This window comes from Hylaeus anthracinus, unplaced genomic scaffold, assembly GCF_026225885.1.
Source record: "Hylaeus anthracinus isolate JK02 unplaced genomic scaffold, UHH_iyHylAnth1.0_haploid 4, whole genome shotgun sequence".
In the NCBI taxonomy this organism is placed as follows: Eukaryota; Metazoa; Arthropoda; class Insecta; order Hymenoptera; family Colletidae; genus Hylaeus; species Hylaeus anthracinus.
Genome location: NW_026535289.1, coordinates 13,886,863 through 13,901,232, shown reverse-complemented (window position 1 = coordinate 13,901,232; position 14,370 = coordinate 13,886,863). Strand labels below are relative to the sequence as shown.

The window sequence follows — 14,370 nt, the reverse complement described above, 5'->3', positions numbered from 1 at the left end:
CTCTCTCTCTCTCTCTCTCTCTCTCTCTCTCTCTCTCTCTCTCTCTCACTCTCTCTGCCTTCTCTCTCTCGGAGGCATGGACCTCTGCCAACTTTCTTCGCGGCCTTAAGCCGCAAGGAATTATTTCCGAGGATTATTTTCCCTTTCAGCGTTTCCCAGGGTCCTTCCAGGAATACGTTACGAACCAGCCTTACGTTCGCTCGTCGCTCGTTATTAACCCTTTGACCGCGACGGGCGTAGAAATGTTCATATCCGTTGCATCAATTTTCAAAAAGTATCAGCTTATAGGTGACGATCATACGAAACTTCGTTCTATTTACAGTTTATTCGTAGAACGCTTAGTTTCGAAAATAAAAATCGAAAAGTTTAGAAGTTCGTTGGGAAAATTGAATTTCAGGTCTCCTTGCAATTTTTCTCTCCGAAACTAAACGTCGTACGGATAAACATCGAATATAGAAAAGTATCGTTTCGTCGTTCTTCTATAACGTGGTATTTTTCTTTCGGAAGCCTAATCACCCACTATCAAAATTGGGAAACATACGAATTCCTTGTGCCCGAAACCAAACAAAGTAACAAATTGTTCCTCGATTCGTGTACCTCTAGAACATCAATCGACCAAGTTCCCGGCATCCTAAGTTCCTACAGACGTCCTCGATCGTTCCTCGATCGTTCCTCGATCATTCCTCTCGCCGATCTCGCAAGATCTCTAATGAAATCCACTCCACTCTCAACAGTATTATCAAGAGTGGCCGCGGTGGGCGAGCGTTGACGTTGGATTTCCCCGTTTTTCTTCCGATATTTTGTTTTCTCTTCTTCCTCGAACTCCCGGAGTCGCGTATCTCGAGCAAACGAAGCCAGTGGGCGAGTTTCCTGACAGTTCGATACGGCAAGGACGGCACGACGTTCGATCGTCCGGTTGAGATACCTTTTAAGGAGGGACAGCGAGGTCGTTTCGTTCGGAAACTCTCCTTTCTTTAGGCCCTACATTCGTTTCTCGGTATATAACGTCGCGTATCGAGCCGTTAATCGTTGCCTTCGCTATGGGAAAATGTGTGTCGCAACGCGGCGAGATACATAAAGCGATAGCTTCGTACGCGGCCAGATGTAAAAAGAGGCACGGCTGGCACGGAGAGAAAATCGTCGTCGTCGACTTTCCTTGAAAATTCCATCCGAGGATGAAGAAACGCGAGGCGAAGGAAACGAATAGCAGGCTCCGCGATGCGAAAGAACGTACAGGGTGTCCCAGGCACTTTCCGTGTAGTTTAAGCGGGTGCGGGGTTTTGGTTAGTCCCACCAAATTCCACACAACCTCGGCTTCTCCCTCGGGAACCCAAAGTATGCGTAATACATTTCCCCACAATAATAATAATAATAATAAAAAAAAAAAGAAAGGGTGTCCCAACCGTTGGTTCTTTTGCGACAGAAGAAAATGTCAGACAAAAATTCACACGGTGTGCTACGATAAGAAAATAGCTAAATTTTGTTATGGTTTTGAAGTTAGAACACAATCGCGGATTTAAACCATTCCTTTCTTTTTTTTTTTTTTTTGTGGCGCAGTAAAAAATTTGAAAATATTGAATTATCCCAATTATGTTCTTTTCCAGGACCACAAAAATTCCTCCCACCGTTGGTTTACCATGGTCGACTCGGACGATGCCTAGCCGCTCTGCAAACGATTCTCGGTGTCGCTGTGACGTCGCTGTCGTTATGGCTGCTGCTTTGGGCACCTCACTTGCCTGTCGCAGATAATCCCTACTGGAGCGGTATGCCGGTGAGTATTCCCAGTTTGTCATTGATCTTCCCAGAGAACCGGCTGATGCACTTACTTTGATCTGTTCGTTCGCAGTTGTTGCTGTCGGGATGCTTCGGGATTTGCTTGCTGTGCTGCTTCAAGAAGGAGTACCCTGGGATGAGTCCTGGGTTCTGTCTCTCGTCGACGAAGGTAATTCAGGTTGTCTGGCATCTTGCGAAAGAGTCTCAAGATTTCTTGCGAACGAACAAACAAATAAACGAGATCTCAGACTGGTCCACGAGGATATCCAGATGAAAATGGAAGGAAGAAATGAAAGAATGTTATTCAAGAAAGGAATTCGTTTTGAAAGAAATTTGTTCTACGTATTTCTTCTGTTTTAGTTGAAATTCTGTTCGTCTTAGGAGTACTTCCTTAGGAGTACTCCTTAGGAAAATTTCTACTGGGATTAAATTTTGTTTACAGACAATTGAAAGCTCTACAATCAAACATTTATTGTGCTGTTTCAAAAACTTCAATCACAATTTATGTACTTTGACATTTGACGTTTGGAAATAATTTTTGTAGTTCTTCAGTATAAAGCACTGTCACCCATATATGGGAGTAAATTATTCGTACCCTCTATGTCTATCGAAGAAATTTGTTTAAATTGAATGTCAGGTTTGATGTTTCCATGTATATACATATACTTATTCATATACATATTTACAACGAAAAATTCACTTGGTAATGTCAAAACTACTATTTAATTTAGTCAAGCTGCTTCGATAAAGAGTACGAATATTTATGGCATTATATACACAACCAACACCACACATCATATCTATACCTATAAAACACATTGCATTATTTTATTTCATTAGTGTCTGTAACCCTTCGAACAGTTGCTCAGCTTGTTCCTGGCGACCCTGGCGACGGTGACCTGCTCCATCGCCTGTGTGTTCTCAGCGATGCACCTGTTGCGTCTAATGCAACTGGAATGCAACGCTGCCCGCTTAGAGAGCGAGACCTGCGTGTGCAGACCGCCTACGGTCCCGTCGAATTCCACCGAATCGGCGGTGAGGTACGTAGACCTGAACTGTCCCGAGGTCGAGAGCATCTTGACCATGCTTCTCATCTTCTCCTGCACCTGCAACGCCGTGGGAGCTTTCCTAGCCGGCTGGTACACGTACCTCCACTGGAGCACCAGGAACAAGAGGCCCAAGTACATGCAAGTCAGAACCGGCCCCAACGCAGGGAACAACTTCCTCGGCGGCCGACCTATATACAATCCAAATCTGAACGAACGATGACAATTTTCCCAAGAAACGAACGAGGACACCTCGTATCTTAGGTACTCTTCCCTAACGATGGACGATGGAGTGCTTTAACTCGAGCAACGAACGACCATGGCATCTCAACGACGACCGTTGCAGTGCTCCTTAGACGATAGATTACGAAAACGACAATGAGGAATTACGAATGCGACAAGTCTCTAGTTGCGACGATGAACGACACGATGTAATTTCTTGGACTGTTCAATGGAAATAAAGTGGCGGGGGAGCGCGTAGACAAGGCCTCCATTTGAGCCGTAAATCTCCATCGAGGTTGTAACATGCTTCAGGATTCCCATGGTGACCTAAAGATTCATCCAACTTTCCCGGACTACTTGCAGAAAATAAACTAACGAAGCAACTAATGAACTAGCGAACTAGTCCACGATCTGAGAGTGAAACTACGAATGACCCCCTTTAGCGAAAGGATCATTCGCGAACTTTGGATTAGAACGATCCAATCCATTAGAAAATGTTCGATTACGAAGAACGATTGCGAAGTTGTGGATCAAAGCGAGACCAAAAAACGTCTGTTAACCCCAAATAGTGTTCGATTAACATAAGTACTTTAATTTTTACTAATGGTCTACGTTAATCGACGCGATGTGTTCTTAATATTTATTGTATCGTAAACGATGTCTACCGTATTGTTAATTAGAACTACTCTGCATTTAACGACACGTGAATGCACTTTGATTTATGGTAGTTGCGCAAGCTCGTTGCCAACGCGGAGAAAGGATTGGAGAATTAAGTGCGGACGCGGTTACATATCACTGAATTGTATAGGGTAAGAAGGAGGCGTATCTCCTCTTTTTATCGTCGAGAATTATTTATATTAAATAAATTCGTAGGAAGTGTAACGTATAGAATTCAGGGAAATTTGAAATTCCGGAAAATTCTTCGTGCGTGTAGTGTATGTACAAGGAAACGTTCGTGGCTTCGAGTGTTGATAATAATTTAACAGATAACGGGTCAACCCACGTGTGGTCGATTTCCACGTGGATCGTCAGTATTTTAGGTGTAATTTGTAAGCGAACGTCTCGTGAATGTGTGATTGTACGTGCTCATATACAGTGAGTCACAGAAGTATAACCGCCGTCGACCTCCCATTGTTGGTATCTTTCTCTTGAAGGAATCTCGCCCATAAAATATTAATATTATATATTAATTAAGCTATCGAGCTTAACAATTTCTCCAACGCCTCTGGAACTCACTGTATCCTTGCAGAGATGAACTTTAACGACGAGTGAAAGCTTTTTAACTTAAACACGTCTTCGATTTTATACCTCATCGCGAGTACCGCGTAAGAAGCTAGCTTTTAAGATTTTTAAATCAATAAAGTGTACCGTAGCGATATGAGAAACATTTTACCAGAAGCGATGTAAGGAAGGAAATAAAAAAAAAAAAAAACAAAAGTTACAGTATTAGAAATGAAAGCAACACGGGTAGGTTATTTCGAACATTTTTATTTAATTTGACTGGAATCGCGACTTTCCGTAGAAATTGAGCGGCGACGACCGTCTGGCTTCCGCTCTGCCTCGTTTATTCGAATCTCTGGTATCACTGCGCAGTCGCTGGACTGCGACTCCCACGAATCACGGAGGACCTTCGTCATCCTGATCACGAACTTTGTATAAATAAAATGTAGAATAAAAAAATACCCAGCAGAACGCTGCAAAATACAGCGTAATATCGACTGTACGATACAGCATATAACATGGTGCTATGAGATGGTGCTATAGCATGATGCAGCATGATACAGTACAATATAGAATATTCCGGCACAATAAGTGATTAATACCGTGATTAAGAATCGTGAATTTCAACAACTATACAATTTGGAGTCATCACCTAGTACGTCCATTAATTGGTCCTCTGGAGCTACTTTCGGGAATGTATGGACTCGGTGTTCGGTCAGGCGGAAACGGGTTCTCGTCCACATCCGTCAACTCGACGGCTTCAATTTCCGCTTCACCTTAAAAAACAACCATCCTTGTGACGAAACATTCGACAATTCGAAACATATAATTCACGTTCAGGAACCTTTGGAGAGTCTAGGCTTCGTGGATTTTTTTGATAACGCGGGTAACATCTTTTTCCATTTGTAAAACGACGAGTCGATCAGTTCTTCCCTTCTCTTGACTATTCTGAACAGCTTGCGACGCTCTTCGGTACGCTCGTGGCGCAATTGTATCTGAAAGAAGACAGAAACAGGCATCGCGTGTCAGGGACGTGGCTGATCTACTCCAATAAGTTAATGGATCGGATGTCATTCAGAATTTATTTAAAATTCGTTCAGAAACGAATATCGTTCATCTTGTTACCTTCAAGTCGTTGTTGGCCTCTCTCAAAGAGCTGGTAAGAGACACCATGTAGTAAATGATTAGAGTCATCAGGACGATCAGAGGGATCACGATACCCGGTGAAGCAATGTAATCAAGACATCTGAAAGGATTCGATTACATTAAACACTCCAAGCTGAGATACTTTTAAATAGTAATTGACTCGTGATACCTTTGAATCGGTTCCGGAAGGGAGTCCGTGAGCTGTTTTGTAGCCAGGTGGTAGATTTTCTTGTAACCCGAAAACGGACCGCAATGCCAAGATGGCTCCACCCAAACGATCGCGTAGCCGACAGGCAACACGCACAAGAAGAGCATCGTTAACAAGAGGGCAAAGTAAAAATTATTGGATCTGCAAAAAAAGCGACATTCCATTACGAACGATACATACGAATTCGAATGAAATACTTGAATTTCGATGAACTTACAAGAATAAATAAATACGATAAATCGTAATAATAATAATTTGAAGACGAGTTACCTGGAGGCTCGAAAAATCACCTCGTGTGGGACGTTGCAAGTGAGAACCGCCCAAGATCTCAGGTACATGAGAATACCAAGCTTGAGGAGGTTCAACGCAGTCAAGCCAGGACTGAAGAACATCCCCATCCAAATCATCCCTTGATTGTTGACCAGATGGAGTATGTTCTCCGCGATTTTGAAGTCTCCGTACTGAGGAAATTGCTTCTCCAAGTCCCAGCACCAGCAATTATTCATGTAACGAACGAACACTGCCCTGAAGAAGTCTATGCTGAGCGTGGATACTATAGTGAGAACCTGAAATTCAGCACGAATTCAGCATTACGTGGACGCGATAGATTCTCCATGGGAATAATTATTGCATTTATCATCTACCACATCCATGACCGTTAGCTTGGCGAGCTCCTGGCCAAACATCGTCTCCCAGCACAGGCGACGAAGCTTCTTCCTACTCTTCAGGTTCAATGTCTTCGACGAAGCAGCTGAAAGATTTAATAGACACCGTTTATGATCGATACGTAGTATTTGGTAATGGTACAGTGCGTAGCGTAGCTGGCTACCACGCCGATATCCCGGGTTCGAATCCCGGCCGGCCCACCTCAGTTTTTCTTCAAGATATAGCTAATGAAAAGCATCGAAAGTCTGTGGCTTACATTTAAGAAGTAATACAAAAATTAAGATAACAAAAACAAAGTTTTATGTTAGAAGGGAATATATATATACTACACAAGAAGTGGAATACGGGCGAAAGTGTCCATGGCGCACTATATAATAAAATAAACAACCAAACCATGAAGTACCAAACTGTGAAAGTCTCGGATATCTTAAATCAAGCTTTGTCCATACTTGGATCTTCAGTCGTCGTCGTGCAGACTTTCTCGAAGCACTTCATCACAACTTCATCTTCCTTCACCAGGGAAGTTAATCCTTCGTTCAACGATGCCGAAGAACTGTCAACGGTAGCTGATTCATCCGTCGTTTCTTCCATAGTAATCGTTGGATGCTCGTCAAACTCTTCAGCTACTATCGAAGACGACGAAGCGTCCAGGACGTCGTCCATGGACGAAGTACTTAAATGATCTTCCTCGGTGGTGCTCGTATTATTTGTACCACTTCCTGTCGACTCAATTATTTCACCATAAGCTGTACTTTCGTTCAAATCCACGCTGGATAACGAAGCGTCGCTATTCTCTTCGCTTAATCCAGTGTAAGAAATCTGTGTGAAATTATCATCGACAGTAGCAGTAGTCGTCGTATCGAGTGTACTGTTCCATTCGAGCAATTCCAACGTGGAGTTATCTTGGTGTACGTTTTCTGTCGAGAACGACGCGGTTTCGTTGGCTTTCGTTTCATCCCCGTCGTAATTCTCGTACACGTAATCAGGGGATGCATAGTCGCCCACGTTGTATATCTCTTCTAGAGACTTGTCGTCCATTATTGGATTCAAGAAGAAGTTCTTTGGCATTAACGAGCTCGGTGGCAGTGCAGGGTCAACGGGTACTTGGAGATCTGAGAGAAATGTTTTTAAACGAGGTGAGCAAAATTTGCTTAGCGCAATCTTTTTCTGTAATTAAATTCGTAGAAATTATAGAAAGAAATTCTATATCTACGCGATTGTACTTTTAACTCGTAATACATAGAATTCAGAATTTTAATTACGGAAACAAAATGATACATCTAATTTTTATTCGGTGTGCGTATACATATACTCGAACCTGTTTCATTTCTGTATTGCAGATCGGTAACATTGCTCGCCAGAATAAGACTCAGAGACGCCAGAGCGACCAACTGTCTCGACTTCTTCATATCTCCGGTGCACTCGATGGGCTCGTGCGAGCAAATCTCCATCTTCGGTTGCAGGACGCGTAAATCTTGCTTCTACGATGCAAGTATTTAAGAACGAGCACCTCGAGTAGGTAAACAAACGTATTTAACCGTATCGTCTCACCTACCATCGAATTTATTTTGCCGAACAATGCGAATATCAAGGAGTAGAGGTTCAATAAATTCAGAACCATTATTCTGCAACGGAATCGAATCGAATTTTGGAAAATTAAAAGCAAGAGAACGATGGGCGAGCAGACTCACCGCGCAAGCTGCACGCGAAGTTGCTTCCTGGGATGGTAGCTCTCCAGCAGGCCTAGTATCTCGAAGAATATGGGGAAGAAGTAAGTAATCAGGGACATCACTACCGTGATTTCGTTCTGCCTCCACCAATTGTTCTGTTCTAGTTCCTCGGCGCTACGAGCTACCACCTTTATCACAGCGTACGCAGACAACGTCAACAGCGACATCACGGAGGTGTTCACGAAGATCCTCATCGATATGATCTTCCAGCTGAAGGAATGCAGTCGAACATGTGCATACGTGACATACGTGAAGAGTTGCAACGAATTACATTTGGATATTTCACTATCAGAACACGAATATATAAAACTAAGTAAGTTCGATATTTGCACATTTACTGGAAATCTTAATTAACGTTCCGGTCGTTGGTTGAAGTATACATATCAATCTTACTTCCTTTCGTCTTTTTCTTTCTCAGCCTCCTCGAGCAGATTCTCCTTGAATCCAAGAACGATGCTGGCCATCCTGTTGTGAGCAGTTTCGGTGTTGCCGATCATGAAGTCCCACCCTGTGAACAACTTCCAAGAAAACACGCACTCGTCCTCCTTTTCAGTGAGCTTGCTCAGCCTAGAATTCTCCGCCATTCTGAAAATGTCGCAAAATATTGTAAGAATCATTCGTAGACATTCGTTGTACCGATACAAGGAGATCGCAAGACTTTTCGGGGCAACGATTTCATTGAAACTTTGTCATCCTGTTTAGGAAAGTATAGTATTATAGCGCCGGACACTCGATACTTATTTAGGTACTTATGATCAAAGTTTCTTCATTTTATAAATTGCACTATCGTAGTTTTCTTCATCTTAAATTGTATTATTTTAGTGTATCATGAGTTTCTTCTTTTTAAATAGCAATATTCTTCATTTGAAAGTGCAGTATTTCAATATGTCGCAATTTTCTTCTTCTTAAATTGTATTATTTTAACGTATCATAAGTTTCTTCGTTTTAAATTGCAATATGACGGTTTCTTTCTCAATTATAAAATTCAATCACTTTCAAGTTTCAAAGAAACCAATGACTCGAAGGTCTTGCGTTCTCCTCATCAGTGTCAGAGCCATCTAACCCTGACGATGCCGCGATTAAGTCACGAATACTACAGGGAATGATACCCTTGACTCTAAAATCATAAGTCTTTGGCCATTATTTACTTGCGCAGTATAGCGACGAAGCTGTAGATGTAAAGCACCAAATTGGTAACAAAGTAGGCCAAAGGCAATCTGTAGCCGCTCTGAGAATCTTGATTGGTGTACCAGCCATAGAAGAACGGGGAGTACTTGAGGACCCCTTCGAATTCCCACAGGGTAAGCAGATGCTTGGATTTGATTTTCTCTTCTCTGAGCATGATCTTTCGCTCCCCGGCTGCAGCTGGGTCTGCTGTGAGCACCTGTCGTCGCAAAGAGGTAAGATGCATCTTTATACAAGCGATACGAGCATTGTCCAGTTGTATACTGTCCAGTCTATTTAATAAATTGTCTGTTTCAACCTTTAGACGTACCTCTGGAATGGCTACGAACGCTGTGATGATGGCCGACATGACGAGATTGATCCAGAACAGCCATCGAAGGAACGTAAAGTAGGAAGCTACCGCAGATCCGAAATGTGACTCTATTTCCTTGATACGAAGCTCCCAAGGAATCAACCAGGTCTGAAGGTTCACTATTTCTCTTCTGCAATATTGCCATTTCTGCAAACAAGTACAGTCACGAATGTTCAATCTTACTTGTACTGAAAATAAAGCACGATATTTACCTTTGTAGTGAACAACGAGATCCTCGCAATGGCGTCTTTGGTGCTCCTCGTGTGAGCCAGTCGTTCCTGAAGGACTCCTTCGTGCCTCCTGACGTAAGCCTTCGCTTGCCTCACGAGCCTGATCTTCCGACGAAGCGGCCACGGCTGTTGCTTCACTCCGCTCAACACTTCCTTGTGCAGCTTCAGTTTCTCGAATATCTGCTCCTGGCTCCCGCTTTCCTCTATCGAAATCGCAGTTCTGTACAGGTTTTCGCAAGCATGAGAGTCTCGACTGTCTCGATCGCCAAGCAAAGTATCAGTGTTGTATTTTGTGTATTATACTAACTCTCCGGAGCTGATGGTGTAGACAGACGATCTTCGTCGAAACGTAGCTTCAGCTTCGACGCTGAAAGGGGACGACGGGCGTCGTTTCCGCCTGCTTTGGCGTCTGCTGGAACTCCGTCTCTGCATGATCGCACACGCCGACGCGGAGTAGTCGTCCTCGTCGCCGTCTTGCTCTGAAATTCGTCGAACGTGGAATTAATTTTGTCGAAACAAACGGGCTAACTAACTAGGCTAACTATTTAGCAAGGTACGAACCAGCTATGGATATCCTGTGCATATTAGCGACTTGCTTATTACAGTTGGTACTGTTTTCTTTCAGATGGACCGATCTGGCAGCGTTGTCTTCCGGTTGCAGCGACCTCGCGGTGTCCTTTCTATCGTCGTAGTCTTCGCTGATAGCAAACGTAACTGACAGTCGGTCGACCGACGGCTGCGGGGAGGAAGGTTCCACCTATACACGAAGGCAATTAGTTGCATGAATTCGCCTCGTACATCATCCCATCGTCACGCCACGTACAGTGCTTGCGTAGAAGGCTCCGATTGGATTTCAAATGATAAGCCTGAACTGGATTTCAAATATACAACTTCAGACCTCTTTGTTATTAGTTCTTATCGAACCAAGCGATGAATCAAACGGAGAGGTTGCTTGTTATTGGTAACGTTGAGGAAACTTTGGAGGAAGAAGAGTATTTGGGAACTCGAAAGGAGTTCTGGGACATGGCGTAAAAATTTGAGGGGTTCATTGGAGAAGAAATTGGCTTTGCAGTTGGAGAAGAAATTGGCCTTGCAGTTAGAGAAGAAATTGGCTTTGCAATTGGAGAAGAAATTGACTTTGCATTTATCGAGGAAAGTACCTTTGGAATTGGAGAAGAAATTGGCTTTGTAACTTGCCTTTTCAATGTAGAAAACTGGCAAGCAAGTGTCTCGAATAAGAAACAGAAATGAAGAAACATTAAAACACGTTTGATGAAAATTTCGATTGTATCGTTCCCTTATGCGATCGGTAAGTGGACACCAACTGCTGGCAGAGAAACAGAAGAGAGCACCGTCGAATCAGTGCCGATGGATTCGAAGGAACTGCCATATCGTGTCGATAGGGGACAACCTGTCGGTGGTCATCGGTGGTACCGCGCCTGTATCGAGGACTATAAGTCGACCTTAATACCCGTTCCACTCGATATCTCGGACATCGCGCTTTCGTCGACACCACAAATCTTCGAAATCACGAACAGCTGTATATCACCGGTAAATGGAGTCGCTTCTTTTTACGATACGATTACACACAGTGTCGTTCAACATGCGCGACGGTCGACTCTCCTAACGATGTCCTAATTAACTTTGCGGACAGAATACACCGTCGATCTAAGCGTTGTCATTTAATTTTTTTTTTTTTATATACATTACCATATTGACTACACCTATTTCTTAATTTTAATTTTCATATTCCTGGCTCTTAATTCTTCTGGACAAATAAAATATGTGTAATCCTATTTATTTTATCTACATTTATCTATTATATTTGTGTAAATATATATATATAGAAAACTTTATCGAGTAAGAAACAGAAGTGAAGAAACATTAGTAATATCTAAGTATTAATTACAATTATTATAAGTAATAATATCTAAGTATTTCTTTCCAAGTATAGTAATAGTAATAATATCTAAGTCTTCATTTATCATTCACAGAGCCTTTTATTATTTAGAGTTTCATTTACCATTTATCATTGCTTCGCAAGCAACGATCTACACCTATTTTTTAATTTTAATTTTCATATTTCTGTCTCTTAATTCATCCAGAAAAATAAAATACATATGATCCTATTTATTTTACCTACGTTTATCTATTTTATAGGAAAATGTATGTAGTATCTATGTATTTGTTTAAGATATAAGCCTCTCCCCCTAAAATGAAGTAAAATAAGGCAAGAATGGATTTTATTTATAATTTATAAAGTCATCGATAGAGTCGATGATCCATAAGTTTGTTTGTGGTGGCATGCGACCTGCCGCACCTTGAAAAGTTACCATTTGCTCGCTCGAGCCAGTCATAGTGTGTTCACGAACGCTTCTCGTCCCTCGTGCGACCCCGCCCTTCTCTTCCTACATAATCATTTTACTGCGAGACTCTCGCGTCGCCGTTACACGCGATCTCTGGAGATTCACGAAAATCCCACCCCGTCAATCCTTCATCCTAACCTCTAAAAGCGCGGAGCGTGATTCGTGAAAAGTCACGAAACCGCGAGGCTTGTCGTTTTCGTTGATTTTTATGGCACACCCTCGTAAACGTGCGACCAACGCTAGAGGGTAAGTTGAGAGTGAATTCTTTTTTTTTCTTCTAATTACTCTAACGAGGAAAGCTTGCTCGTGTAAACAAACGACGGGTATAATTATTTGTCGATCAATACTAGGAAAGGTACATTGCTATTATTTATCGATAGATCATCCGGAAACTTATCGAATTCCATAACAGTTTTTGCTTCGGCACGCGATGGCTTTTGTTGCCGATACATTTGCTGATTAAACGTACATAAACGAAGGGAATAAGGCGTGAACAGATGTCGATTCCTCGAAACGATAAAATATTGTACAAACGCTCATTTTTCTCTCGCTACTAATCTATCAGGCTTTAGTACTTTTCCTTTTGCGAAATATTTGACTATTGTCGAAGCTATTTAATTTGTTTAAACGTTTCGTGTAAGCAGAAGTAAAGATAGAAAAAGAAACTAATCGTCGTAACTTGTTTATAAATCTACCATTATTTATAACGTTCTCTATTTATAATATTATCTCGAATGTACTCAATCTTTCAAACGGAATTATCTTTTTGAAATTACTACGATATCGAAATGACCGTTTTAGTGCAAATATTAACATAAAAACATTGTTCGAAAATTACCTGTTGCGGAGCTAGCAGAGGCGACGCTGTCGTCGGCTGAGATTTCGACTCGCTGGGCGACTTTAAAACTTCAGAAAGCATCTCCGCCGACTTGTGCCTAGTCCCTTCACGAATATCTCTATTTTTTGAATCCATGTTTCTTGCTCACGTCTTGCAATTAATTGCTTCCCGTGTCAACCATTTTACGATTAATCTACATATATTAAAAAATTTTTGTTTCACTTTCGAAATGAGGTTGAAATTTTTAATTATAAATATAATAGTAGGTAGTTGAGCCGCGAGCAATGTTTATTAAGGAAAGGAATAGATAATGTTCACCCGAGTCGTTAAAAACGAAATTGTTCTGGTCTTTTCACGGTCTGTCGGTGTACTGGTTGCCACGAAGGTAGGAAACTTTATAAGCACTTTCAGAATAATGAAGCTCGCAACTTGATTACCTTATGCTAAGTGACACGCATTCGGTTGCACGCCATTTACAATTCCAGGTGTACCGTCAACGTGAAAGATAGGATCATTTATAGGGGCTGGGAATAGGCGTTTATTGCACGACGCAATTGAACACGTGTTTAGAGAGAATTTAATTTAAATTATGCAATATCTATAAAGGTTTAAGATTACAAATTTTATTATGATAGTAGTGTTTGTGCTGCATGCAGGGGCATCCATGCGCCTACGGGATGCTAACCGATCAAACAATCTGGCTAGCATAGGTTGCCGTCCAACAGGGGCATACTACGCGCCTACGGGATGGCAACCGGTCAAACAATCTGGCTAGGATGGATTGCAGTCCAACAGGGGCATACTACGCGACTATTTTGTGACGACTAAATTTTCGTTTACTTTTCGTTCACTTTTCAGCACTTCCTGATACCTTCTAACACATCCTAACAATTCCTGGCGCTACCTAACACCTTCTAACATCTCTTTAACGTCTCCTAACATCTCCACAAATCCCCTAACATCTTCTAATACCATCCAAGTACTTCCTGATACCTCCTAACACATCCTAACATTTCCTGGCGCTACCTAACACCTCCTAACACGTTCTAACATCTCCTTAACATCTCCTAACATCTTCTAACATCCTCCAAATACCATCTAATATCTCCAAACGTCATCTAACATCTCCTACCAACTCCCGATGGTTCCCTTCACTTCTCTCCATTTCCTGGCACATTTCCCTTTAATTATCCTTCTTTCCGTGGTACATATCAACGCTGTTCATGTGATCTGGATACCAAAGGTAAGTTTCGAAACAGAAATAAAAATTATGATACCTCCTTGCTCATCACGTATTCCTGAGACAAGAGGTAAGTATCGATATTCAATAAAAAGCTATGCATTGTTGAACTTGCAACTTTGTTGAATTTCTGCGGGGAGCGATTTG

At 42.0% G+C, this 14,370-nt stretch overlaps 2 protein-coding genes across 5 annotated transcripts in view; one reads left to right on the top strand and one right to left on the bottom strand.

The window, feature by feature from the left end:
* The window catches only part of LOC128895018 (uncharacterized), a 21,655-nt gene extending 17,183 nt beyond the window's left edge, over positions 1 to 4,472 (top strand). For 3 of the 4 annotated variants that reach the window (XM_054157225.1, XM_054157223.1, XM_054157224.1), the window contains 3 exons: positions 1,605 to 1,771; positions 1,847 to 1,942; positions 2,635 to 4,472. In XM_054157225.1, the coding sequence (XP_054013200.1) occupies positions 1,605 to 1,771; positions 1,847 to 1,942; positions 2,635 to 3,042 (671 nt within the window). In that variant the 3' untranslated portion in view covers positions 3,043 to 4,472. The remainder of the gene's footprint in view (positions 1 to 1,604; positions 1,772 to 1,846; positions 1,943 to 2,634) is intronic. The other variant, XM_054157222.1, reaches the window with a different exon arrangement.
* Positions 4,473 to 4,523: 51 nt separating this feature from the next.
* Positions 4,524 to 13,118, bottom strand: LOC128894845 (transmembrane channel-like protein). The gene is made up of 18 exons (XM_054156857.1): positions 12,984 to 13,118; positions 10,341 to 10,536; positions 10,087 to 10,258; positions 9,762 to 9,999; positions 9,508 to 9,696; positions 9,161 to 9,396; positions 8,406 to 8,597; positions 7,974 to 8,222; positions 7,838 to 7,907; positions 7,601 to 7,763; positions 6,732 to 7,394; positions 6,261 to 6,367; positions 5,887 to 6,182; positions 5,578 to 5,757; positions 5,388 to 5,508; positions 5,107 to 5,257; positions 4,915 to 5,038; positions 4,524 to 4,679 (listed from the first exon to the last, which is right to left on the bottom strand). Exons 1-18 carry the CDS (start codon positions 13,116 to 13,118, stop codon positions 4,529 to 4,531), a joined length of 3,633 nt encoding a protein of 1,210 aa, XP_054012832.1. The 3' UTR covers positions 4,524 to 4,528.
* Between the last annotated feature and the right edge of the window lie 1,252 nt (positions 13,119 to 14,370).

Excerpts from the sequence above, each read along its gene's own strand:
- LOC128894845 (XM_054156857.1), bottom strand. The coding sequence starts at position 13,118 with ATGGATTCAAAAAATAGAGATATTCGTGAAGGGACTAGGCACAAGTCG. Across the intron at positions 5,758-5,886 it reads GTGATTTTTCGAGCCTCCAG|ATCCAATAATTTTTACTTTG; the intron begins GTAACTCGTCTT and ends CTTTTTTTGCAG. Across the intron at positions 5,039-5,106 it reads GAAGCCTAGACTCTCCAAAG|GTGAAGCGGAAATTGAAGCC; the intron begins GTTCCTGAACGT and ends TTGTTTTTTAAG.